Source organism: Panicum virgatum, chromosome 3N (genome assembly GCF_016808335.1).
Source record: "Panicum virgatum strain AP13 chromosome 3N, P.virgatum_v5, whole genome shotgun sequence".
In the NCBI taxonomy this organism is placed as follows: Eukaryota; Viridiplantae; Streptophyta; class Magnoliopsida; order Poales; family Poaceae; genus Panicum; species Panicum virgatum.
In genome coordinates, this window is record NC_053147.1 from 34426613 (window position 1) to 34454134 (window position 27522).

General features: G+C 46.5%; 1 protein-coding gene and 1 long non-coding RNA gene across 25 annotated transcripts; both read right to left on the reverse strand.

Moving 5' to 3' along the window:
• Positions 1-66: 66 nt before the first annotated feature.
• On the reverse strand, positions 67-3366 carry LOC120665805 (inactive receptor-like serine/threonine-protein kinase At2g40270). Its single transcript, XM_039945484.1, has 6 exons — positions 2935-3366; positions 2725-2770; positions 1647-2182; positions 1340-1530; positions 1061-1193; positions 67-942 (listed from the first exon to the last, which is right to left on the reverse strand). Exons 1-6 carry the CDS (start codon positions 3047-3049, stop codon positions 350-352), a joined length of 1614 nt encoding a protein of 537 aa, XP_039801418.1. The 5' UTR covers positions 3050-3366; the 3' UTR covers positions 67-349.
• Positions 3367-21403: 18037 nt separating this feature from the next.
• LOC120665806 lies at positions 21404-26841 on the reverse strand. 24 transcript variants are annotated; one of them, XR_005671350.1, is made up of 7 exons: positions 26355-26836; positions 25935-26027; positions 24438-24517; positions 23249-23306; positions 23088-23165; positions 22083-22900; positions 21404-21960 (listed from the first exon to the last, which is right to left on the reverse strand). It is a non-coding gene; the product is annotated as an uncharacterized LOC120665806 (long non-coding RNA). The 24 variants fall into 24 exon arrangements; XR_005671341.1 differs by adding an exon at positions 26134-26166 and having other exon boundaries at positions 22083-23306; positions 26355-26838; XR_005671342.1 differs by adding an exon at positions 26122-26166 and having other exon boundaries at positions 22083-23306; positions 26355-26838.
• Positions 26842-27522: the final 681 nt, after the last annotated feature.

Genomic DNA, 27522 nt, shown 5'->3' on the forward strand with positions numbered 1-27522 from the left:
TGCAACACATTTGTAGTACTCGTAGCCTTTGTTGATTGCAGAAACTGCAATGGACAGAAAGCCACAAATTGCAATGGATGTACGACCTTTATTTCATCATTTTAGCACATCGCAAGTCTGCTCCGGCCACACGCTGCAGTAGCTTCTATTGTTCGTATGTACACAATGGACAGAAACTTTACAGGACAAATGAATACCAGAAAACGGAAAAAGAAATACAAAATCAACCTGTATTCTCAACTAAACGACAGTTTCAGGTGCATTTGAACGGGATTCTGCTCTGGGAATTTCAGGATTTTAAACGACCTGGATGAAATCCTTGAAAACATTCCTATTCCCATGCTCAGTTTCAGTTGACCTCCGTGGAGATGATCTCCAGCTCCGCCCACCACAGCGGCGACACCTTGGGGGTGGCCGCGTCGGGCGGCATGGCGGTGATCTCCCTCAGCCGCCTGGCGACCTCCGGCATGGTCAGCCGCCGCCTGGGCTCGCGGTCGGTGCAGCCCCTGATGACGCCGTCCAGCCGGTCGACGGTGGCGGCGTGGAAGGACCTCCGCAGCGCGGGGTCCATCACGTCCCTAAGCTGCCGCTCCCCTCTCAGGTACCCCGCCGCCCAGCCCTCCAGCAGGCCGCCGCCCGACGCCGTGAACCGGCCGGTCATGGTCTCCAGCAGCACCATCCCGTAGCTGTACACCACGCTCTCCCTGTCCACCAGCGCCTGGGACAGGGACGGCAGGCTCGCTTCCTCCCGGTCCCGGGGCTCGTCGCAGAAGAAGACGTCGGAGATCTTGGCGGCGAAGTCGTCGGTCAGGCAGATGGTGGACGTGTCCAGCGTGCGCAGGATCTCCGGCGGGCTCAGCTGGTGCATGTGCTCCAGGCAGTAGGCGATGCCCACAGCCACCCGCAGGCGCGTCGGCCAGTCCAGGTGGCCGTCTTCTCGGACTGCAGGGCAGACACCATCAGTGTCAGACACTTTTACAGTGAAATTTCATGCACAAATATGGCTTGTTAATGATTCTGAAATTGTTGCTGTTTTAGTGCAGTGATTCTACTCCGTTACCGTGGAGGTGCTCGAAGAGTGTGCCGTTCGGAGCGTACTCGAACACCATCATCCTGGTGAAGGGCTGTTCTTCCTGGCAGTAGCCCAGCAGGTTCACGAAGTTCTTGTGGTTGACTCTGGACAAGCTTGTTATCTGAAGCAAAACAGAAGTTGCCATTAGTGTAGTATGGGAATATTTACATTAGTACCCGGCCTTGCCATAATGTCAATTTGTTTGTTTTATGGTGAATCTTCAGAGCAAATTGGACAGTACAGTTTCAGAGTAGCATTATTTCCCACCTTCTTCCTGAACTGTGTTTCGCGGTGCTTGGACCATTCTTTGGCAGAGTTCTTGGTCGTCGACACCACCGCGATCTCGACGCCGCTTGACAGCGTCCCCTTGTACACCATGTAATCCGACAAGGAGCCGATGATGTTACTGAACTCCTCGCAGGCGAGCTCAAGCTCCGATCTCTTCAGCGATGGCACACCTGCAGGTTGAAACATCTGTCAAGCACCTCTCTCCAAGAAGCTGAATGTGCACGGCCAATGAAGGTCGGTCAGGTCGTTAACAACTTTAGATGGTGTCGGGGATGAAGTGGACCACCTGTGACGAATGCTTTCTGTAGCTGCCCGCTGAGGCCGGTCGCCCACGGCCTGACGGTGACCACCTTGCTGGACCGGTAGCACAGGACGAAGAGCGCCACCGACACGGCCGCGAGGAGGGAGGCCCCCGCCGCGGCGATGACATAGGCAGGCCTGCTAACATGACCAGAGTGCCCCGCTCCAGGCACAACTCCGGCAACCACCGGCCTACTACCGGTGCCGGCCAGCTGTGGGGGCAGTGCAATGCTGTGTGAAGGATTTCCATCATGCGCGGGCTGCGGCAAAGGCTTGGAAGGTGCCGGAGCAGGCGATGGGGGAAAGCTCATCGGCGGCGTAACCTTCGGTGTCCACGGCCACGGTGGCCACTGCGGATACTGCGGCGTGAACGTCGACGGCGGGCCCTGAAAACCGCCTCGGCCGGCCGGAGGATTATTGTTGGTGAAATCCGGCCATGCCGCCTTGTTGCCGAAATATCCGGACCAGTACTTGTTCTGCTGCTCCTGCAGAATTTTCCGTGTACGGTCGCCATGGATTATCCTGCCAATAATTGGAATGGAGATAAAAGGAATGAGCAGAAGAGGCGAAGAACAATCGGACAAGAGATGGTGTACCATCGTATCTGGGGCTGCTGCTTGGTGGTTCAGCTGTCAGTTTCTGTCTTTTCTGACAGCCAATGCATGATTCCAAGCTCAGCTTTGGTCCATCTACCAGTCTACGTGGTAAAATTTGCGCAGCGCGATGCAGTAAGGTAGCTAGATAGGTGTGCCAAATATTTGTGGACAACGGTAGGTGATCTGCATGGATTTTTGTCTACCGTTTTCACTTTTCAGGTGAAAAGTGGAGGCTCGGTACTGAAGATGTGTCATCGACTACATTACATGGATGGAGTCAAGCTAAGATGATACTACCGCCTTTCCGAATTCTATCGGCTTCAGAAAACCAGCATGTCACTGAAGCTCTAGAAGCTGAGATCAATCATGAACAATTATTCGAGGCACGCAAACAGTTTAGGAAAGAGGGAATGGCCCAAAGAAAACAAGAACAATTGTGGCTCATCAGGATCGGTTGAGAGATCTCACCAGGCTTCGGAGTCGGAGCGGATACCTTCCTCTGGGTTCAGAGTTCCTACAACCAGTTAGAAATAGCACCGGCGAAGCATGTATCAGTTTCTCAAGATGTGAACGGAGCATCAAAGAATCATGACTAATTACCTTGCTGACATTGCAAACCGATGCACGAAGGAGTAAATCAGAAGAAAAGAAGAAGCAGAGAGACCAGCAGTCACACACCTCGTCCGGCATCGTTGCAGCTGCCGAGATCAGGGAGCACGGAGATCAGCGCCATCACCAGCAGGACACCCGCCACCCGCCGCCGCCGCCGCCGCCGGCGGCGCAGCTTCTCCATGGGCGCCGACGAAACTCTCCACGAACCGACACGGGGACGGGCGTTCGCGCACCAATCGTGGAAAGGCCACACGCTTTCAGCAGCTCATGCAAAGACAGCGAGAGATCAAGAAAGGGAAGCGACGATTGGGTAGCGTGGCAGTCGTGGAGGTGGAGGAGGAAGCAATGGTGGTAGACGGCCACGAGAAGGGGCCGAGGGGGTGGAGGTGGAGATGATTTGGGGTCGGGGCCTCGGGGGTGACCACTGGCCACTACCCGCAGCAGCCAGAAACGCAGTGTGAGCCCGAGCACAAGAGCAGAGCAGGGCCACACCACACCGGCCGCCGCGCCGCAATTAATTCCCGCTTGGCCCGACGCCCCGACCCGACGTGCCGACCGGTGAACGGGCGCGCCCGAAGCAACGGCTTCGTCCAGACTCGAGAGTCGCGAGGTCAAAACAAGATACTACTAGATATGGCACCAGAAGAGTAAACGGTAGATATGATCAGAGGATCATATAAACATTTGAAAAGTCATTTGAAAAAATATGCAGCGAATTGTAACTTTCCAAAGGAAATCTAGCTACACCATTTAGAATTTAAGATAACTTTCCAAAGGAAATCTAGCAGCTAGTACAACATTTGAAAAGTTATGAGTACTCATGATTAAAGTCTTTGTTATTTCCTATCCAGTGAAATTGTATGGCTCTTGTGTTGTGGGCCATGCATACAAAAAAATATGTTAGACTCCACACGATGTATTGACGATCAAAATTGGCATGAGACTGGAGTCCATTGGGCAAAACCAGCCATGCTATAGTTTTGCATAGAGGTTAGGCCGGTTTCAAATAGGGGCTAGGCCGGTTGGTCTTCCCGAGTTTGAATAGGATTCGGAGATTCTTACAGAATTTGCTTGTAAATCTATATCTATATATAGCCAACTGTTTCTAAAGCGAGTAAGGTTTTCATCAAATTTTTTGGAGTAAAATGTACTGGGGTCCTTAAACTAGTTGGTCTGTTCTGTTTAGGTCCATGAACTTCGAAAATGCATTTATAGGTCCACAATCTATTCAAGTGTGTCATCTAGGTCTAATTCAGCCACGCCATACCCTAGAAGCTGATGTGGCAGGTTGACTGTGCGGTGATGTGGATCCTTACATGTGGGGCCCCTATGTCGGCCTCCTCCCTTCTTCTTCCTCCCCCGGCCTGCGCGAGCCCCTGCGTGGCGGCGGGACGACGGCCATGGCGCGCGGGTGCGCGGCGGGGTGACCACGGCGGCGAGGCGGAGCTCCGCGCGTGCGCGGGCTGGCGCTAGCCCTGCCCCCGGCGGCGGAGCTCGCGGTGCCCTCTCCTGCCCCCCGGCGGCTTGGCTCCTCGAGCGAGCGGCTTGCGCGGATGGCGTTCGCAGAGGGCGGCGGGGAGGGCGGCGCGGACAGGATCCCGCGGGATCCGGCGCTCCTACCTCCTCGGCGGGGATCCGGTGGCGCCACCTCCTGCCTTGGCCGGTGCCCCTCCTCGCGGCTCGGCGGCCTGCGACGGGCGTGCCCCCTCGCTGCTCTCACGGCGGGCTGGAGCAGAGGGAGGCCCGCCGCCGCCTCCTTGACACCGCCGTCTTCCGCACCTCCTCCGCGCCGCCGGTGCCAGCGCGTGGGCCAGCTCGAGGTGGGGAGGGGCGGCGCGGCTCATTGCTCTGCGTGAGCAGGGAGGACGCTCGCCCGCCGCGCATGCCCGGCCCTACTCGCCACGGAGCAGGGGCCGCGGCGGCGCCCTGCTCTGCCCCCCCGTGAGCTCAAGCGGGAGGGAGAGGGAGGGAGGAGGGAGGGAGAGGGAGAGGGAGGGAGGAGGGGCCGCCGTTGCCATGGCCGCGCCATGACCCGCCATGGCCGGCGGCCAGAGAGACGGCCCGAGCTCGGTCCGCACTGCCGGGGGCAGGGCAACGCCGCGCCGCGCGCGGATCCGGCCGGCGGTGGGGCGCCTCCGTGGCGAGGGAGGAGGAGGAGGACCGGGGCGACGCGGCGAGGGAGGAGGGGAGAGGCCGCGGCAGCGTGGAGCTGAGGTCGGAGGAGGAAGGGAGGAGGGGCGCACCCATGGCCGGCGCGGGGAGGGAGCAGGGGCGTCCATGGCCGAGGCGCGGGGAGGGAGCCGAGCAGCAGGGCTGCAGCGGCCCGGCGGTGCGGGAGCAAAGGAGATGAAAGGATGGGGGAGGCGGCCCCGTTGGATCGGACGTGGCTGTCCACGTAGGCAGTCAATGGTGGTCATAGATATTTTGGACCTAGATGACACACTTGAATAGATTGTGGACCTATAAATGCATTTTGATGTGGTTCGTCTTGTGTCAGTGACGGTGGGATTTAGTCCATCCTGTATGCGAGTCGGACCAGTCCTCCATCCACGATTTGATTATGTAGATTTCTACAAATTAACGAAGGAACAACTATACATATCTGATACTTATATACCAACTCAGTTCATAGGAACGCACAGGGATAATTGTCTAGTTAACTCTAAATGAGGCAAAACCACTCGACACCGTAGCTCTTTATAAGAGGGATATTGGAACATGACCGGTTGAGGTTGTCTAATCTAGTAATCTATCAAATGTCCAAGTCTTTACTGTGTTTGAAGATATTCTAGGGACCTGCAGATCCTAGAGCGATCCTAGGTTTGCTTGCCACGATTGGATCCTTACTGGGAGAGCGTTGATAGGTTTTCATGGTTCCCCAAGCTGTCCAAGTCGAACGACCTTAATTCTCTTGCTGCCGACACTACAGCAGGACGATCATCCTGTGTCTGCGAGTGAGACAACTAGATGTCACGTTGTGACTGTGCCGGCCGGGCCGCCGGGGGAGAGAGGGATGGGTCGACGGGTGATTGGTCTCCCTCGTTGGCGGAGCGGAGATATCAATCGTCGACGGACGGAAGTAGGGACGGTGGGGTAGATTGAGTAGCGCGTTGCGACCCGCGCCTGATCTTTCTGGTGGTGCCGCGCGCTGGTTAGATGGCCATCGCTCGCCTACCCGCGGCGCCTCATCTTCCTAATTGGATCGATCGCAAGCAACCAGCGCGAGCTAATAATAATTTAAGCACCTGCGCTGGTACTTATTTGAGTACTTGGATAACTACTGTAGGACTCAGTGCGTGCGTGTGACAGTACATGCATGCCCACGTTACCTAGTAGTTAATTCGACAGCAGATGGAGAGCCGCAGATGAGATCAAGAGTTCGGATGGGCGCGCGTATGATATTCTCTTTTAGTTGTTCATCCACTTCCTCTGATGGTACTGCAAAAGAGCGAGGCTCACAGACGATCTGGAATAGGGGTGCAAATGGGTGACCCATAGGTGCACCTCCAACCCTCTTTAGGTTAAAATTTTATACTAATTTTTCAAATTGAGATATGATTTTGGAGATTTAGTATAAAATTTTAAACTAGAGAGGGTTGGAGGGGCACCTAATGGATACCAATTGGCACCCCTAATCTGGAAGCTAGATGGCGCTAATAATAAATTACTCATGGCCATTATTTGTTGTTAGCTCCTGGTCTGATTATCAGATCTACTCTAATTTCTTAATTGTAATTGTGTTTAGGATTGAGGATGGATGGAGGCTAGGCTACATATGGCGTTGCGGCCGGTCCATTGACTTATTTTGTGGCGTGTGCTTAGTGGTGCAAATTGGTAATCCTTAGGTGCACCTCTAATTTTCTATAGTTTAAAATTTTGTACTAATTTTTCAAAATGAGATATGATTTTGGCGAAGTAGTACAAAATTTTGAACTAAAGAGGATTGAAATTGCACCTAAGAATCACTAATTGACACCCCTACATATGCTTTTTGCTCACCTAATGGAAAACTGAAGCCGAACCAGCTCGACCGTACGTGTCCTTTCATCCTTTTGTGTGGCTGCGTTCGACCTTATTTGCCGATCAGAATGTCCTCTGATCAACATATACGTCACCAGAAAGGAACATCATCAGAAAGGAATTATATATGGATCTTTGGCTAGCACTAGAGCATGCATGTCGCTGTGCAATCGTAGCTGCAATGCAAGCCTGCAACCTTTATGGCTGGGGTAGCTCGTTAACCACGACTGGACATCTCTTTTTAGAGTTTTCTTTTACAGTGATTCAAAAACTGAAAACCTTTCTGGGAGTCGGAAGAGTAGAATGGCCTTCCTCTTGCATTATCATTGGCTTGTCTTTCTAGTGAAGGTGACCTTCGACCCATTTTACCGTCGACTATGATAATATCTTCAGTGCACGGACACCACCAAAGTAGAAAAGACTAAAAGACGGTGGCCCGGCCCTCCCCTACACCAGTAGAGTTTCTGAAGAGGTCATTGATGGACGGACAAGACCAGCATCCCTAATTAATAAATTGTTGTTATCTTCTAGTACACTCCTTTTATGGATTGGATCGACACATCATACATGGATTTGGTTTAATGCCTTTAATTTGGTCAATTGGTCTCAAGAAAATACTGCAATTCCTCCCATATCATCTCAGGGAACTGTTCTACTTCTACCACACGTTTTGGTATGTGAGACTTCGTATGAGCTAATAATGTACCCCCGGTTGTTTACTTCGTACTTAGCTAATAATTAAAGTACTGAAGAAATTAACTAAATACACTAGCTAGGACAAAGATGGGTAGGTAAACTGAAGTCCTGTTTGGTAATGCTCCGGCTGCTCCATCGCTTGAGAGTCAGTGAAGTAAAAAAAAACTAGCACATCATTTTCTAGCACTTTTTTTTTGAACCAACATCTTCTAGCTCATTAATTTTGAGCACTGACTTTTGCTAAAATGTGAAAGATTCTCTAGAAGATGGAGTCGTATTTTTGGAGTACGTAGAAGCCTTATCGGCCTGTTTGCAGAGTTTCGAAGTTAAATATAGAAGTAGCTCTGTCAAACTTTTTCTTTCTTTTAGAGAAGTGATTATAGGCTGATTATGTGAAGTAATCCTTTAAAATAAGCTAAGTAGTTGGGAGCTGCAAATAAAAGAAGGAAAAAGTCTAAATTACTCCCCTCAATTATAACCAAAGTCTGGATAACTCCCTAAACTATTGTTTGATTTATTTTACCCCCAAACTGTGCCATTTGATTCAAATTACCCCCTAATACAATTTATCCTTTTTATTTCTCCATGCATAGGTGGAGTAAGTTGAAATTTTTATAAGATAATAGTAAACATCATAACACATGTTCGAAAAATACATCATAATTTTATCATTATTTTGATAGGTTAAGATATTTAATTATAAATTAATCATTGGAGTTCAAAATTATAAGAAAACTTACTAGGAACAAATTATAACATTTTTAAATATGCATTGTGATGTCCACTGCTACCCTACAAAATTTGGATTTAAATTCAAGTTGTGTATGGAGAAACAAAAAAAGATAAATTGTATTATGGGGTAAAGTAAATTAAATAGCATATTTTAGGAGGTAAATTGAACCAAGTTATAGTTGAGGAGGTTATCCAGACTTTGTCTATAGTTGAGTGGAATTGAACTTTTTCCAAAAAAAGTATTAGTTTTCCTTATTCACTTTCTACTTGGAATCACTTGATAATTAAAATTTAACATATAGAATAATTTCCCATAATGAATCAGAAGCAAGAAGAGCTCTACCAAATAGACCATTAACAGGGTTCGTGAAGAAACATGACCTAAATAACAAGGAATAGGTTTATTACACAATATATACAACCTATCCATAGAACCAGTTAGCTAGGATGTAAAATTGCTATTTATCACGAGCATGCATTGCATTTTTAAAATGGGTAGTGCGTACGTGAAGCTTTTCCCTGAGTAAGGTGTAAGGTTACCAACCTATTAGCAACCAACTCATTATGTCAATGGACCATTATTTGTAGCCGGACTCATGCATGCATGTTGATGTATGCATGGTTTGGTTGGCTGCCAACTTCACAGTGTACCACACTTGACACGAATTTATCGTACCTTCCAACCATTGTAACCAGCCTCTACAATTTCTGATGAAAAGTTGAAAACTAATGCTATGATATTAACATCTTTGCCAATGCTCCTCTGGCACTTGAAGAGACCGGGAACCAAGTTGATGCACTTGCTAATTTCTGCCAGCCTAAATGGAGCCCTCTCTCTCTCTCTCTCTCTCTCTCTCTCTCTCTCTCTCTCTCTCTCTCTCTCTCTCTCTCTCTCTCTCTCTCTCTCTCTCTGCTTTACGTACTGTTCGGTGCACCAAACCATTGCTCGATGATGTTGCACACTTGCATGTTAGCTACCCCACGACATTATGCACTCTAACCTTCCATTCATGCGTCATTATCATCATTCCTGAGCAGCATATCAGAATGTTTTCTCTAAGCAACGTGTTCGTACGTCTCATCAGTTAAGCGTTGTTTCTATTAAGGTACTACAAGTTTACATGTGTTTCGGAGAGGCCGAGTTGCCAATTGTCTCAAACTCTGACAGTGACCTTGAGACATTCATCTTCCAGATTCTTCAGTACAGAGTACAGTCACAGAGACACTGCCTAGCAAAATACAGCGGCACTGTGGCCCTAGCCTACTACTACCAGCGGTATTCTTAAAGACGCGCTAGATCTGATGGATGGACAGGACCAGCCTACCTAATAAGTTGCTATGTTCTAATCTCATTTTTGTCAACTTTGGCGAATTTGGGTTGTCAACTCTAATAGGAAAGTTTAATCCAGGTCTGTAAGCATTGTTCCGCACAGGCCAACCTTTGTGTGAACTCACTTAGATTTCCCAGTGGTTTGCACTTACTTATATATGCTACTGCCATAAGCAAGGTCCACAAGCAGGCGCCAACCTTTAGCAAAAAGATGTACAAGAAAGAACTTTGTAGAAGAAACATCTATTTGTAGCTTAAGCGTAGCATCATCTCAAAACTTTTGTGTATACAAAGAAATAACAAGTGGTATTCGAGCTTTGTGATTGAAGTACCACTCCCTCACAATAAGTATCACGAACCAGCCACCGGTTGTATCATCTTGCGCTTTGCATTAGTAAGAACGTTATTGTAGGAGCTTGTTAAGATGTAGACGAGTTGCTATTTTTTTCACTCTGTGAGAATTGTAATTGATAGAGATAATACTTATTGCTTTTCTCCTGTTTTCGTAGATCCGGTCCTGCTAACTAGACAGATCCGAGTATTTCTTGTGGTTCCGTGCTCTGCTTTCAAAAGAACTGTTGGGTTCTATTTGAATGTGTCCCCTGCTCCTCGAACTTACAAGCCAAATTTGAAGGATACCTCTCCGATTTGTGAATTGAGCATTGACGTGAAAGAATTGATTGTTTGGCAACACTCCTCTGTCGGGGGACCAAAATGGAATAAAATTGATGATACAGTTGCCAATTTTCAGCGGCTAACTAAAGGTCTCTACTTTACGATTTGTGCTGGACATCACTTGCATACATATCATTCCATATGGGAGACATTGAAGAAGCCACCATCCCTATCTATGTCATGTCTCTATCTCTCGTTAGCTAGATTAACAGCTTCTTCGGGTTGTGATTGTGAGGCAACGCTTGATAACACATTGGCCTTCAAAGCATATGATTTCCACATTCTCTATCTGAAAGTTAAAAAAAATAAGGTGCTGTTTGGTTTGTAGAACTGTGATGCAAATGAAAAGTGAATCAGATTATGGCGTATATGCTCCTGTAACGATGATATCGCTCTTTGTTTGGTTGCTGCGGGTAGAGCTCATAGTATGCTTCTTGCTTCATTTGGTTTGCAAAAAAAAAAAGAATTGGAATGCAAACGGCAGAGCAAGAAAATGATTCCATCCCAGTGTCAACAGAAATTCAACTGATTATTTGGAAAATCAATTTGTACAAGCATGATCAAAGTGGGTGAGAAAAAAGAAAGAGAAAACAATCTCTGAGGCCCTTTCACCGAGAGCGAGGAACACGAATCCACCGAAATTAAACCAGACAAGTGGAGCTGATGGGCCACCACGTCCGCACCAATGAAGACGAGCTGATGGCGTCGTCGTCCCTTTCAATCCTGCTTCTATCATCCTGTTCCTCTTCCTCTCTCAGATCTAGGGATATGTTGGAGGAGAGTTTTGCTTAAAGGAGACCATTGCTTAAGGTTTATTCACGTTTTTATACCTAGAGGAGTATGCGGGCTTGTATGCTCCAAAGTTATGGTATAAAAATTGAAGTTCGACTGAATTTTGGGAAAATTCAATTTTATTTCGATTACTTACCGAAATGTGTAAATTTCACCAGTTGTTTCGGACAGAATCCTAGAATCGACCAGTCACACGGTGACAAAGCCCTTATCTGATAACGCTTGGGTGGGGATAGTATCAATATTGTGCTGGGCTGTATCAGTATGAAAAAAAATCTGATAACATGATCTATTACCCTCCATAAACATGTATGAAAAAAATCTGATAACATGATCTATTACCCTCAATAAACATGTCACGTTGCTAACCAAACACTGTCCAATTGGAACTATATCTGAAACATCAAGTATTCCTAAAAAAGAACCGTCATAATGTATAACTGTACAAGATAAGCCCGCCTGTCATTGCTTCGGATTTGTGTTGCGATCAATCATGCATGCAACGGAATCATGCTCATATCATCGTGCTTCTCCGATCCATTACTTCGTTCCTAAACGTGCAAGTGCAGACATGATCACACAAAAGCCTATTGGTGGTTCCTACATGCAAATAAATATGATGCTACACTAATCAGCAGAGTGCAGGTCATGGTAGCCTTATCGATGAAACAATGCGAAGAAGTTCTAGCCGATGGTTGTTTGGTGGTATTCTTCTGTATGTGGCGCAAACGGTGATTAGCAAAAGAAGAAGCTGAAGGAAAAAAAAAATTCTAAGGAGGGCCCGATTTGGTGGTACAAACAAGAATTTCTGAGGAGGGCCAGATTTGGAGTGCTCAAGTCATTTCTGGGCTTGATGGGCCTGCAATTCTGTACCTAGTTCCAAAAGCTTTTTCTTTTTGCTTGCAAAGCTCTACAATTGGATTACTTGAGCACTTTTGGTTTATCCGCTCATGACCTGTATAATAAAATAGAACTTCCTTATTAGACCAGAGCAGCTTTACTGAAAGCATAAAGATTGTATTGGGGATACCAGTTTTACAGATTCAGAGAGTTCCTTAAAAACTCTAGCATTATAGAAGAAAACCAGCAAAAAAGCATAAGCTTCGATAGTAAGAAACAACACCCTCTAAACCTCCATCTAGACCGAACACCAACAAGAAACTAAGATCCAAGGAAAATGTGAAGCGCTGCTTAGAAGAGACTCCAGCTCAGGGGCGCGGTAGGTAGGTAGGTAGCTTAGCTTCCACGCGAAGACTGATGGCCAGACACTGGAATGTGTGGCCGGGCGGCCTGGTCTGCTGCCTTCTGGCACCGCTTTCCCGTGGGACAGTCCTGATGCTTTCTGGAGGTTGGTGCTTCGGGTACTTGGTCCAGAAACAGTTATCTTGGAGGTTGGTGCTTCGGGTACTTGGTCCAGAAACAGTTATCTTGGGCTGGGCGGCCTGTCCCCTGGGGCATCTCGACCATCCGTTGCACCGTCGTAATCCTCAACGGCTGGATATTGCTCCTGAAGGTGGTTCCGGGTTTGACACATCTCGTTTTCTGATTGTGGCCCCGGATTCCCCTTTTGTTCTTAGGGACTCAAGCCTTCCGGTTCCAACTTGTGAATTCTAAGTTGATTCCTATTGGATTGGCCTGGATTCTCCCTCAAGATTACTCTGGTAAAGTCTCATGCCGAAATTCCACAGTTGATCTGCCGGTCGGCCAGACTCGGGCCTTCCCGTCTAGACATTGTCCGTTTTGGCTCAATTTTGGATATATTGTTCCTGAGATCAAATATACACTAAAACTTGTGGAACTCATTACATATAATGATTATGACATGATTATGTCCTATGTTTCATTATAATGATTATGGCATGATTATGTCCTATGTTTCATGAAATCAGGCAAAGCGTTGGCGCCGAAAATCAACAATATCGACCGCCAACATAGGGGCACCTTGCAGAAGACCGGGGCCCACACTTCATGGTATGGGGCCGGCTGGCCACACCCGGGCCGCCCGGCCTCCACCTGACTCGTTCAGCCATGCCGTCGAACGTTTGACGCTCCTCACCGTTGGAACGTTCATATCCTGGAGGTTTTGGAGTGACCGGAGGCGATTTAAACTGGGTGGCCTCACCTCCATTGACACCCCAGTCACCTCCTGCAACCCAGCCTCTATCCACAAGTTCCTGAGCCGAGATCACGTCCATGGCCTCGCAATCTTCCCCAAAACACCTCCATTCGGAGCCATGGATAGTTCCACTCCTCCAGCACCCAACAAATCCTCCCAGAGCCAGAGATCGAGCAGCAGCTTGCAGATCATCGAACCCATAGTGATGGCCGACTCCCTCGCGTCGCCGTCGGGCCGGTGGCATTTGTGCTGGGCCGGCCGGCCTAGGGGAGGCCGCCAGGCCTCCCCCTTGTGCCAATCGCCTCTGTCCTGTGCGGCGTCGCCCTCCAGGAGTCTTGCACCGAGGGGTAACCGCCACCCACGTGTGCGCACTCGTGTACGGCTGACTACGGGGGTTCTATCCCCTCGGAAGGCCATCGGGAAGCGCCTCGTGCCATCGCCCTCCGGTGGGTACGTCGTGCAGGTCGCTGCACTCCAGGCAGTGATGTCAAAGTCGCCGGAGGACTCTCCAGCCAGCCCAAGTCCGCCACACCCCCGTGTGGTTGACGAAAGGTTGGTCGCGGGAAGGAGCTGCGCCCGCTGTTGGATCGCGGTGAGAGGGAGTCAGCTGACACTACTGGAAAATGAGCCAAAGGTCCAGGCCAAAAGTACCACCTCATGTTGCAACCGGTACTAATACAAGGCATCGGCACCGGTTGCAACAACAGCCGGTACTCTTGGCCTACGCCAAGCGCCGGAAGGTTGGGCAGCATCAAAAACATGTACCTATGGATTATCAAATACACCAGTTCAAACCATGAGACGGTTCCGATTGGCCCATGCTTCAATGGCACCGGGTGGTGGCACGAACCGGTGCTTTTGGTGCAGACATTGGCACCGGGTCACACCATAACCCGGTGCCAGAGCATGCCTTGGATATAGGCACCGGTTGGTGCCTTCAACCGGTGCTTATCATTAACTTTTAGCACCGGTTGTTAGGCACCAACCAGTGCCTTTATGCGGCCACTATAAATAGCCCGCCCCCTTCCCCCTCCATGCTGCCGTGAACTCACTGTTCATGGCAACCGAGTGAGGGGAGGGGAGGCGAATTTTTTCAATTTTTTAAAAGGTTAGTAATATTTTTTCCCAATACTTTAACAAATTAAATTTGTAGATGTAGTAAGCACTTTTTTAGTTTTTACACATGATAAATATTTGTAGATGTAGTTTGGACCCGATTTAGTTTATGGTTTATATTATTGTTATATAAATTATTAGGCATAAGATAAATATTTATTTAGATGTATTTAGAAATTGGGTTATTTTATTATTATATTATGCATAATATAACTATTTATAGTATATAATTTTGATGACTCCAACCCAGGATTGGTTCGGCGATTCATCTCGCCACCACTGATCTGGGGCCCTCCCGGGATCCACGCGTGCACCTACAGCAGCAAGGAGGAGGAGAAGGATGACATCGCCGCACTCCGCGAACAGTTGGCCGCCCTCAATCTTCGTCTCAACAACATGGACGAGCGTGTGGTGGAGTCCAAGATGGATCATATGGACCTGGACGACAAGATGGACACCCTCCGCAAGGCTGTTTGTTCTAAGATCAAACGCCTTGCGAAGGCGACCGGGAACGAGGAGCTCTATAGAGCCCCGGACCCAAGGATCTAGATCTAGATTAGGGAGATTAGAATAAGGTAGATTGGGAATAGGTGCTGAATTTGCTTTCTAAATTTTGTTTCTTAGGTGTAATTTTGATTCCTTGCAGCACCTAAAGATTGTTTTCTTAGGTTTGAATGAATAAAATAAAGTTTGCCCATGAAATGCTAGTGGTTGGTACACACTTGTGTGCCAGCCACACCTCTATTCTGACTTTTCACCGAGTACCCAGGGAATTCAAGTTCATGTAACGTTGGGAGATCACCAGAAAAAGTTGAGCGCAGTTCGCCACAGGCAAGTGCCGAGCGGCCTACTCCAGGCCGGCCGGCATACAAATTTTGCGACCTTCAGTAAAATCCAGTGGAAACGTGATTCACGCAGCACAATGGACTCCCTGCAAAAGGATCTTCAAATTTTGGCACAAGGCCAGGCCACCCGGCCTAACTCTAGGCCACCCGGCCCCGCCTTTAGCAAAACACCGAGATTTTTCTCGTGGTGCAGGTTTGCGACCTCTGTAGCTCACTTCTTTGAAGTTTTAGTTCAAATGACTTATGGATTGATTCAAATAAAATTTTTGAACTTGAAAGCTAGAGAAAGATGAAATCTTTTTATGAAAATTTCAATTTGTGCCTAAGTTTTATTTCTTATGCAAGTACTTACATGCCTATGGAACTTATCTTGATAGGATCATATGATCTTTTGTCTATTGGCTCTTATGATACTTTGATCCGAAATCATGCTTGCTCTAATTCGTGGTTTTGGAGGACTCTCATATTTATGCCCCCAATTCTTTCCAATGCCACATACATACATACATGAGGAAACGCAGTTTGATTCCACATAGCTATCTTCTACATTTTGAGCCTGTTCAAACATGTTGCCTCTCAAGTAGGCCTTGCACTTCCAGTACCTTGATCATTCACGAACACGACACCAAACACTGTCCTACAAACATTATGATCATGCAAAAGCTCGTCACCCCCCCCCCCCGAAAGAAAAATAGAATACAGGAAAGTGGGTCATCATGCTCATGAATCCTAGTTCAAAAAAAAGAGAGAAGTAGGGGAAAGGATGACAAAGTGCAAAAATGTAAATGACGGACATATGTCTTTGCTTACACTTGCACATGATCAATGTACATGGATGGCATTGCTATTTAGAGACATATTGTTTGAATTTGCAACATAAATAAAGAAGATAAGCATATAATTTTGTTATCCTACACTACCATACACATACACAAGAGGGCTCTTGCCTTGTTGTTGGCATTTCTTGGCGTCGCCACTAGGAGTGGTTAGTTCCTAGCAACGCCGCCAGAAATGCTGGTGTTGGTATGTCTTAACGTTTACAGAAAGATCCGCAAGTGCACGGATATACCGTTGTAGCATTTCACCCGGAAGTATTCAGGGTATCGTTATTTATATTTTCCCAAGGGATGGCTAGGTTGTCTAAAGTGTATTTACTTAGTTGCATAACCATGACACGTATGAAGCAAGATGAAGACCACTGACTATATAGGGGTAAGTGATAAATGAATGATAATTAGGGGTAATGTGACACACACATAACAGCCAACTCTCATGAATAAAGAATAAACAAGCAATCCTAAGGTTAGTGGGAGCATAGGCAAAGATTCCTAGTATACTATTCATGTTAGTGGATAAGTTACGTTAGCCACATTGCTTAGAGCTGCAGGTGCCGGGAAATTAGGGACATCGAGGAGAATGACCCGCACTGGAGAACATCCAGTCCCGTTTTATCTTTGCATGAACTCCTACACCGTACCCGAACGTCGGGGAGTACACTAACCGAGAAGCAGCTTCCCGGCGGACCGACATGACTGTCACCACCTGCAGTCTACCCCAGTCACACCGTGGAGCACCATCATATCCGAAGGATCCCGCATACCCGGGCACCATGCCCGCATATGAGGTCACTACCCTAGCATTCCCGGGTCCCCCACCCTTTGGATGGACAGGTAAGATGCTAAGGCAAGCCCGAAAGCACAACGAACCGATATCCTTACCCAGATCATCTGGTCTAAGCATGCAACTAGAATACTTGGTAAAGCACTGATCAAGGCTAAGCAAGCTACGAACATAGCAAGATAACCAAGAACGAATTCAATATGAATAGCATAAAGAAAGTCGGAATACAAAGCCATACCAGAGGCCGAGGATTGCTCGCCGACTCTGAGGACGATTGGATTCGCTAAGGAGATGAAGTACTAGCCTAGCTCCACTACCCTAAGGAGTACAAGTCACAAGAGAGTGTAGAGAGAGAAGCCTTCAAGTGGTGTGTGTGTGTTGTGAGTGGTGTGAGGCCCCATATATAGCTCCTTGAGGTCGGTTCCTGCCAAGATAAATATGGAAACATCATCAACCGCCTTCAAGAGGATAAGATCAAGCTTCCTGCCAAAACCCAGTCTGTTTGGCTTATAGGTGGGGTCGGCCGAACCCCCCTTGCCGCCTCTGGCCACCGTCCTTCTCTGGTACACTGCCTGGTGGGTCCTGATGTCAGATGGTCGGTGCCGGGGCTTGGTTGGTCGGTTTGGTCTGGTTTGTGGGCCTCCTTTGCTCATGTTACGCAGGACACGATCGTCTGTGATTTCTGTTTGCGTATTCGTCATGTTTTCATCTTATTCTGGATTTGTGCTCCTGAAATCATAAATCTTCAAAAACAACTGTGGAGCTAGGTTAGTGATACAAATATGCGAGTAAGAGGTATAGTTTTCCTTCTTTTATGAGTATAGTTGACGGTCATATTTTGCTATTAACGACCGTCAACACTTGTGAGGATCAAACACCATGAGTGAATGAGTGGATTGAGCTTTCAAGAGTTTTCCTTATTTTCAAAAAGTCTGAAAACCTCCAAGTTCCGAGAAGAAAGGCTTGCATTGATTCTTGGTGACATGTTCAGAGGATGAATAGATGAAAGTGATGATGTTAGCCACCCGGAATCCAAGGGATAGAAGGAAAAAGCTAAGAAATAACTCTTATGCATATTTTGAAATTCATGAAACCAGGTTTCACTCTTTTTCGACCTTATTGCTCGGGGCAAGCAAAGTCTGGCTGTGGGGGTGTGTTGGAGGTCGATATCGATGATTTTCGCCACCAACGCTCCGCCTAGTTTCATGAAACATAGGATATAATCATGCCATAATCATTATATCTAATATGTTCCACAAGTTTTGGTGTATATTTGATCTCAGAAATAATATATTCAAAATTGAGCCAAAACAGACAATGTTTAGACCGGAAGGCCTGAGTCCGACCGACCGGCATATCAATTGTGGAATTTCGGAAACTTTACTAGAGTGATCTTGAGGGAGAATCCAGGCCAATCCAACATGAATCAACTTGGAATTCACAACTTGGAACCGGAAGGCTTGAGTTCCTAAGCACAAAAGGGGAATCCGGGTCCACAATCAGAAAACGAGACGTGTCAAGCCCGGGGCCACCTCCAGAAACAACATCCAGCCATTGAGGATCATGACGGTGCAACAGAGGGTCGAGATACCACAGGCCACAGGCCGCCTAGCCTTGTACAGGCCGCCCGGCCCATGAAAACCGTTTCTGGACCAAGTACCTGAAGCACCGACATGCAAAGAGCATCAGGAGCATCCACGCGAAGGCGGTGGCCATGTGGCCACACCCCCAGGCCGACCGGCCTAGAGGAGGCCGCCCGGCCCCACCTATCAGCCTCTGAGCTAGCCCTTTCGCATGGACTTGAAGCCAAGTAAGGGGTAGCGTATTCTTGCAGCTATCGGCCAATTACCGACCTCCAACTACTATAAATAGGCTCTCACCCCTCACTTATAACACACACCACTTGGAGAAAGAAGAGTCTCAAAGTTAGTTCATCTCCTTGTTAGAATAGGGAGAGTGTGAGGTGAGAGCTTTGGCGGAAGCCGAGCTAAAGGGGCGGAGTCGAGTTCTCTCGACCTTACCCTACTTTTGTAAGCCACCTCGGGGGAATTTATATATCCAAATAAGTTCCTCGTCTATCTTCAATGTCTCGCTAGTTTTACTTTTTACCTGAGTTACTTGTTTAGTTACTTCTTTTGATCTGCGGGATCCTGAGTCTGCGTAAGTAGCAAATTCTACTTATCTGAGGTTACTTTCTGCCTATGTACACGGTAGGAGTAAGTAGCTCGATAGCTGTGGGCATGGTGCCCAGGCTTGGGTAGCTCTCTTGGGTTGTGTTCCACCCCACGATACTGCAGTGGTAGGCGGCAAGTGGTGACAACCTTTGCAGTAGTTCTTTATCTTTCTAGAGACTGGTGTGCCATTTTCTGTTTTTGCAAATGTTGTAATAATTGCTGTGTATGCCCCTGGTCATAGAGGCCGGATTTATAATCTTTTTTCTAAAAAAAAGTGGTGACAGCCTTGTCCGTCCCTCGTAGACCACCACGTTCGGGTGTTTTCATAGCAGTAGTTGCCGATGGACGTTGGACTCCCTTCTCATCCCAGTCTGAGTCCTTCTCTTAGGCCGCCGAGGCAGATCAAGTTAGTAATCTAGCAGGATAGCTTAGTAATTAGGAAATCTATCCGGAGTTAAACCATCTACCCTCGTACATCTTCTCCTTGGCGGGTCCGGCTGAATCGTTCTAGACCACTAGTCGAAGCTTATCATTCCTTGGATTCGATATCCCAGGTATACTCTCTGGTGAAAGCTACAATCGGTCTCTATGTGCTTGCGGAGTAATTCGTTTAGGCTAAGGAGTGCCAACACCAACACCAACACCGGCCGGACGAACAAGCTTATTGTGCCTCCTTACATACCACCAGTACCCCCGAGAAGTACTATGGCACCTATCGGTCCTATGTCAGATTAAATGTTAAACCGATATGTGCAAAGATGGCAAAGCGGGCAGGTACCGGTTAGATCGACTCCCCCGTCCGGTCTGATCTATTCAGCCCAGTCGGTCTGACCGGTTGCAATCGGTCCAACCGGTCCTCACAGTCATGCAACTCTAAACCAGCACAATGCATCTACACCCACACAGCCAAATTCTTTGAGTAGTTTTGATAAAAACTTGTTAAATATAAGAATGATTTAACTTGCTTAGAGAAAATTTTGTGGTAGATGTTAGAGAAAAAACTCGTGCATATAAAAAACTGTATCCTACTTCTTTTGATTCGGTTTAGTATCCTGTTGGTTTTAGGGTGTCTGAGTTTATTAAATTCAGTGGGGAAGATAGTAAAAGCACTTTTGAACAAATTAGTCAATATCTTGCCCAATTAGGAGAAACTGGTTCTATAAGCGAATTAAAAATGCGCTTATTTTCTTTATCACTAACTTGAATCGCTTTCTTATGGTTTTCTTCTTTGGCCCTTAATTCTATTAGCTCATGGGAAAATTAGAGCAGAAATTCCATGATCACTTTTTCTATGGGTATAATGAACTTAAATTTTCTCACTTGACATCGGGTAAACATATGCGTGATGAATATGTTAATGATTACATAAGGAGATTCCGCGATACAAAAAAAACCCGATGTTTTAATGTAAATATTGCTGAAAAGGATTTTGCGTATTTGGCTTTTAGTGGTTTATGCTCTCACATCAAAGAAAGATTAGAGAGCTATGATTTCTTTACTGTTACTCAGATGCATCAAAGGGCTTCGGCTATAAAAAGCCAAAGTAATGAGTCTCAAGATAGCCATAGACACCACCATTCTAATACGCACACTCTGAGTGCAATTCAGATTGTCCGGATGATGAGTCTAAAGAGGTTTATGCTGCTAAGTTCATTTGGCCATCCCAAGCCAAATCTTATGCTTGTACTGCTCTTAGGCCGTTTCAGAAAAATCAGCAAGAAGAGAAGTTTATTTTTGATGTATCCAAATGCGATAGAATATTTGATGAGTTGTATAAAAATGGATGCATCAAGATGTCGCATACCATACCGGTGCTTGAGGAACTGAAGTGGTGAGTATATTGCAAATTTCATAATAACTTCTCACATGCGACCAATGATTGCAATATTTTCCACAAGCAAATTCAATCGGCGACAAATGAAGGACGATTGGTTCTTCTTACGATGCAGGTTGATTAGAATCCTTTTCCTATACATACACTTGAGTTGAGAAATCCTAAAGTGTTAATTCAGCTAAGTCAAGCCGAATCGATAAAAGGAAAGAATGTAATCATTGGTAATGAAAGCCCTGAGAAGGTGACACAAAAAAAGACCCCTCAAGTTGCAACAAAGGCTTCAATGCTTGGGGGAAAAGGTGAAAAGAAGAAGACTGACAGCAAGTCAACCGGTCTGACCGGTTCCAAAGTTGGTCTGAGCGGTGCACCGACATGTCTAACTGGTATTCAGACCCGTCTGACCTGTGTATCCAGAGAGCCTGGGAGTTCATCCAAAACTAAGAACAAAACAAGGCTAAGTTTTAAAGAGCTCCTGGCCAAATATGAGAAGGGAGCTACCCAAAAACAAAAGAAGCAAGCTGCGAAGCCATCATCAGGACGTCGAGATCAATCAGATTCTTACCCATACTAGTAAGGTGCCCGTGCTAACGCCACGGATAAATTGCAGACTATTTATTGATATCACAGTTTACCATTTCCTTTCCGAAATACATACTGAAAACATAGGTTCAGATACATGATAGTAACAGAAGCGTCGAACATCCGACAGCCACTGAAAATGAGGTCCAAACAGCCAAACTCAAGTTCAGACACGCATACGCACACGCCCCTCTCCGATCAAGATAATAATATGACCAGAGATGTAGTCATTCTTCAAGTCCTCCAAAAAATTTGAGGATCCTAGTACGCAAAACAAAGAAATCAATAGGTGAGGTAAGCCGCACAAACAAAATCTTCAGGCAACAACTCCGCAAACATGATCACATCCATGGCTGCAACTTATTAACCTCAGACAGCACTTCAGATACGACCATATCAAGTTGTTGCTAATTTTCACTCAACGGATCAGTTGGAAAATAGGACCATTGTCCAAAGGTGAGCTGCTCGGAGGTGCAGGATGATATATCATGGGTTCACCTTCTTCCATCTCATTTTCCATGAAATTCTCCCTGCACTCTGTGCTGCAAAAGGCTTTGTCACCCCTGTAATTTATGAAACACAGGATACCTGACATTAATCAACAATCAGAAGAATCACATGTCTATTAAGCAAACGGAAAAAAACACCCGTAACAGTGGTTCATTTACCACACTTGATCACTTACTGATAGATGTAGATATCTCTCCCTTATTTCAGCTTCTCACTGCAAAAAGTACAGAATCTCATGGCACCCTCTTTCACAAGAGGAGGCATGTTCTCTTTATCCTTACTTTCACCAGGCATCAGGTGCTCAGCTTGAAGCTTAAAAACATGATCTCCAAAAATGTGGGTAGTTTTAGGGTTTGGGCCACGGGAAACAACACATGTACTGGAACCACTTGTTCAAATAGTGAGCACAACATGTGATAAGTTTTACCATACGATGTCAAGGAAAGAATAATTCAGAGAACTGCCTGTGAAGTATTTAAATATATATCATGACTAAATCTAGCAATATTACTGCTCTACTCATTTCCTCTTCAGTCTTTGCCATGTGTTTCTAGCACAAAATCAACAATTTACTACATCTCAGTCCAATTACACATAAAAGCCTGGAAAAGCCAATGCGCCTCAAAGATTCAGAAGTGAAAATTTGGAGACCTATTATGCATATTAAATTAGAGCACAATGAGAAAATCGAAATACAACCCACTAACCTGATTTATTCTGAAGTGAAAATATGGTAGCCCAACCTCTCTTGCCTTGAGTGCTTAGAGCCTTAGGTAGATCACCACAGACAACGGTGGACATCAAAGAGGAAATATGAAATATATGGGATGGGATAACCAATCTGAATGGCAGGTAGAGGCAGGCAGGATTGGTCTTGGGTCGGCAAAAAAGCGTGCATGACTCCTGGAAGACATGTTGTTGAGCACCACATCATCGGGGGACTTCCTGCCCAGACGCATCGCTTCTCGGTAAGCTGCACATGGAAATACACAACTAATCCACACAAAAATGTTTAGCAAAGACAATTACCGAAAAGAACATGGATAGCCTAATCTATTCTTTCATTATGCGGACCATCATTGCATTACTGAAAAGAACACAAAGCTATTCAATGCAATAATATGTTCTAATATAATATAACTGCATACATAAACTGATTATTAAGAAGCTTAAACTTCACCTCTAGCAGTGGTGCAAATTTACTGTTCTCTCAAAACCAATCAAAGACAATTTGTTCATGGGTAATTTCATCCAGAATCTGACAATCAAAGTACAATCCTATCATCCAGTAATTTTATCAAGCACTTGGCATGCATCGGTGGGAGGTGGTGAGAGGAGTACCTGATAACAAAATTCGTACTGAGGCAGATGCATTTGCTTTTCTTGTAGCACAATGCTTCTAGCATGGACAACACAGAAAAATCAAAATACTAAAGAGTTTCTGCCAAAAAAAAATGTCAAATTTAAAAAATAAACAATCAACAAGTATATAATTCCAGGTATAGCTTGATTAATCTGGTTATCTACCAAGGTATAGCAGTGTCCGACCAACAATGAAATATTGCTCCATCAAAGCTCTTATAAGCTATGTGTGTCATTTGAAGCATGCACATGAAAACAACCAAAACATAACATATGTCATAGACTCATAGGGTTATTATCAAGAACACCTATTGCAGATCCATTCAACGAGTCAGAGGAAGAACTCATAAACATAGGTTTGCAAACTCTATGCAACTATTAATATATTTAAAACGACACTCCCATAAGAGAATGCACCTGCTCTACTCTGTCAAAGCATTATTATGATATTTTCTAAGAGACCCATGTAGCACATAGCAAGAAGCAACCTGGCTCTTTGCTTGGCTCTGTTCTTATCCAGTAGCACACTGCTTACTGCTACCATCTTCTATCTCGATCAAGCAGAAACCAGGAAAAAAATTCAGTTCGACTGCTTTTGCTTGCCCGTGCTAATTCTACGGGTATCATTTTAAACAACCAAGCATGATATATACACATTGGCAACCAAAAACCATCGCAAAAGTTGTCCTATAATGCATGAAATCATATTATGGGCAGTCCGCACACTCTCCTAATACATTTTTGAAATCTGAAAAATGATAGGCAATTAATAATGATGAAATAAGTCTTGTTGCATGTTGTATTCAAGCCAAACAGAGAGAATATTTTTGCAAGCAGCATTTTAGGCAAACGGAGAGAATATCTTGGGATCTCAACCATACTAAGCCTCTTAAACCTGATGGATAGCCTTCTCGACTTCTTTCCACAATCAAAAGTAAACAACAGGATTAACAATTTAAGAAATAAAAAAAGTTTAGCGCACTCAAAAAAAAAACTAACCATAGAGTAGCAGTAGGAAGCCCAATCAATAAAAGGTCTGCATTAATGTGGTAGCATTGGGGGGGGGGGGGCAGACTGAACTAAAAAAAGCAATGTCTACTGCTCTACCTTATGTGCAATACTTGCACCAGAAAATAAAAGGTCATGTATTAGACAGAGAAAGACATACCTTAAATCACCGGCAAGTTCATTAGCGTGCAAGATGTTGAAAGCTTTGACTACCCATATGCTCCTCCAAATCTAATACACCTGCAAACCAGAAGGTTTGGATATCAATAGTCAATAAAATCCTTTCCTGCAAACTAATGCTTCGGCTCATTAAGATTATCTATGGCTAGTTTGGGTGTGAACTTATTCTTATTATCATGCTTGGAAAAGAAATTACACTAAGGCTAATATACACAATGAATAAAAATTCAGATGACATTAGGACAAAAGAAACATGTCACATCTCACACCAATAAAGAAAAATAACCAAGGTTCAAGAAAACGCTAGGCGCTAGGCGTGCGCTAGGCCACTGATTAGCGCCTAGGCTGAGTAAACGTAGATTAAACGCGATTAAACGTTTGCATGTTTTTTGTTTTTTACTAGTGGGAGCAATATATCACAGTAAAGAAATGACAAAGGAAAAAAGAAAAAGGAGAAAAAGGGAAGGAGAAGGTAAGACCCAGCCCACCACCCAGCCCATAACTACTCATCTCCATCTGACCTGAACACTACACGTCTTCTCAGCATCGAGTCTCGAGTCTTCGTGTTCCTGCGCCACATCTCCGCCGCCGCTCGTCTTCCCGTTCCTCTCTCGCAGCAGCGCCGCCGCTCCTCCCTGCCGCCGCCATGCCTCTCTCTGCCTGCGCCACACCCCAAATGCTATGCCGCCTCCTCACCCTGTAGATCGACTGCCGCCACTGGCGCTCCCCCTGCAGATCGATTGATGCCTTCGGAATTCCTCTGCAGATCAACTGCCGCCGCAACTGACTGAAGGCGATGCTGCCATGGCCCAACGGCGACGAATCCGGTAGGGGCTGCAGCTTCTTGCCGTTGGTGATCAGTCTTATTCCTCTCTTCCTCTTCTCCCACCCTCCCTGGCTCTTCTCCCTCCCCCCATCCCTTCCCTTCACGGAAATAGGCATGGCGTCAAGGACGCCTTGTCCCCTAGGAGTGCCTCGATGCCTTACGAACCATGCTAGCCGCCAGCGCCTTTATCTACCCGCGCGCGCGAAAGTTCCCGCCGGCAGCCCGCCCTCCCAGCGTTTTTATCGGCGCATAGGGCCTAATCAACGCGCTAGGGGTCCGTTTAGCGCTTAGGCACGATTAAACGTACGTTTAATAACGTTTTCTCGAACATTGAAAATAACCGGCGCACAGGCAGGCTGGCAGTCATTTCCTTTAAACATGTGACTAACCCATTTCGACTACAAATAAGTTTTCAGTAGCTTATCCAAAATTAAGAAACTTTTTATATGATAGAACTTGAGAGAAAAAGGAGGAGGTTGAGGAAGCAATCAGTGGAGAGTTGTTTTTCCAGATCACGTCGTCATGATAACTTGCTGCTGATTTCTCAATTCAAACATGACATAGCCTCACAGGATGGTGATAGAAATAATGAATTATTGGATCCGGCTATTTATATCATTAATGAATCAGAGGGGTGGAAGTCTCACTCACCAGTACTGTACCTCTTGCTTCGAGGATTCGCTGACTTCCCCAGAGATTTGGGGCAACGGGTGTTCTCCCACACAAAACGCAAGAGGTGTTCTCCTGCAAAAAAACATTTTCTATTACAGTTAAAACCTTGTTTTATTTTTATACATGATTGAGGATTCAATAAGAAAAAAAGGGCAATTGCACAGACCTCTGGTCTTACCTCTAGAACGGGTGCATAGTCTAATACATCCTCCTATTATCTCAGTAATAGACACAACAATAGTTCAGATTAGGAAAACAACCCAAATAAAAAATCTCCCTGCTAAATGTATGGACAACCTTGCCATATTTTGTACTAACAGTATAGCTTATTTTAATTCTATACACAACTGATGATTCAGTAAGAGAAAAAGGACAGGAAGAGCCGAAGAGGAGCACTACCTTAATTCACGCAAGGATCTGGCTAAGCTCATTCGCACGAGCAGTTCTCCCTTCTTCAGCATAGGAGCATGGCCATCCTTCCTATCCAGATTAGCGAGGAGGCGTGGAGGTCGAACCATCAAATCTGGAGGGAAGGGGCCGGCAGGCCGGCGTCCCGCCGCTTCACCAGCGCCAACGGAGGAGTGAGGCGAGGGAGAGAAGGGGCACCCGCACAGGAAGACAAGATGGGGGGGTGCCCCGCCGGTCCTGCAGCAGCGGCCCCCGCTGCTCGCCCAGCCGCCGCCCCCGCCGCCGCGGCCCTCACCGGATCCGGAGGGGAGGAGCCGCCGCTCCGCGAGACAGGCCGGCCGGCGCGGCCTGTGCTGCGAGTCGCGTTCTCGCCGGATCCAGAGGGGAGGGGCGCTGAGGTGAGGGGGGCGGGGAGGGGCGGCGCCGGCGGCGGTTAGGGCCGGCGGTCTGGCACGATGGAGAGGAAGAGGAAGGGTTAAGGCTCGTTTGATTTTTTTTCAAATAGCCGGCGCGCGAGAGGCGGCTGGGTTCGAACGCGCGCGTGCGTGCGAAACGATCCGAAGGGAGGGATGATCCGGTGGAGATGGGCCGTCGGATGGGATGAGCCAATCATCAGGGCGATTTTTTTATTTTTTATATTTTTCATTTTTGTTTTAAAAAAATATATTTTCGTTTTCGAAATTTACCGAAATATACCCTGGCCGCCCTGCTGTCGGGCGGCCGGGACCTGGTCGCTCCGCTGCGGGGCGGCAGGGGTTTTTCTGCAAAAATTTTCGCGGAGAATTTGCGCTGAGGCCCCTGGAGGACCGGTCGTCCGGCAGCGGGGTGGCCGGCCCAAGCCGCCCGGCAGCGGGGCGGCCGGCTGTCTCTCCACTATTTAAGGGTTGGCTGCCCCCACCCCTCATTTGCATCACTAAAATTCCAGAAAAAAATAAAAAAGAGGGAGGGAGGGAGAGAGACGAAACCCTGCCGGATTTTCAAATCGGCGACTGCAGGTAATCAAAATTCTTCTACGCTTTACAAACAGTTTATGTTGTAATTATTTTTATTAACACAGTAAATTAGCAATCAGTTTAATGAATAGCATTATTGTGTGGCCAGATATGTAGAGCAAGCTTCGTTTTCAAGTTCATTAAGGTGACTACTATATTTCTCATGA

Excerpts from the sequence above, each read along its gene's own strand:
- LOC120665805 (XM_039945484.1), bottom strand. The coding sequence starts at position 3,049 with ATGGAGAAGCTGCGCCGCCGGCGGCGGCGGCGGCGGCGGGTGGCGGGT. Across the intron at positions 1,531-1,646 it reads ACAGAAAGCATTCGTCACAG|GTGTGCCATCGCTGAAGAGA; the intron begins GTGGTCCACTTC and ends TTCAACCTGCAG. Across the intron at positions 943-1,060 it reads ACTCTTCGAGCACCTCCACG|TCCGAGAAGACGGCCACCTG; the intron begins GTAACGGAGTAG and ends TCTGCCCTGCAG.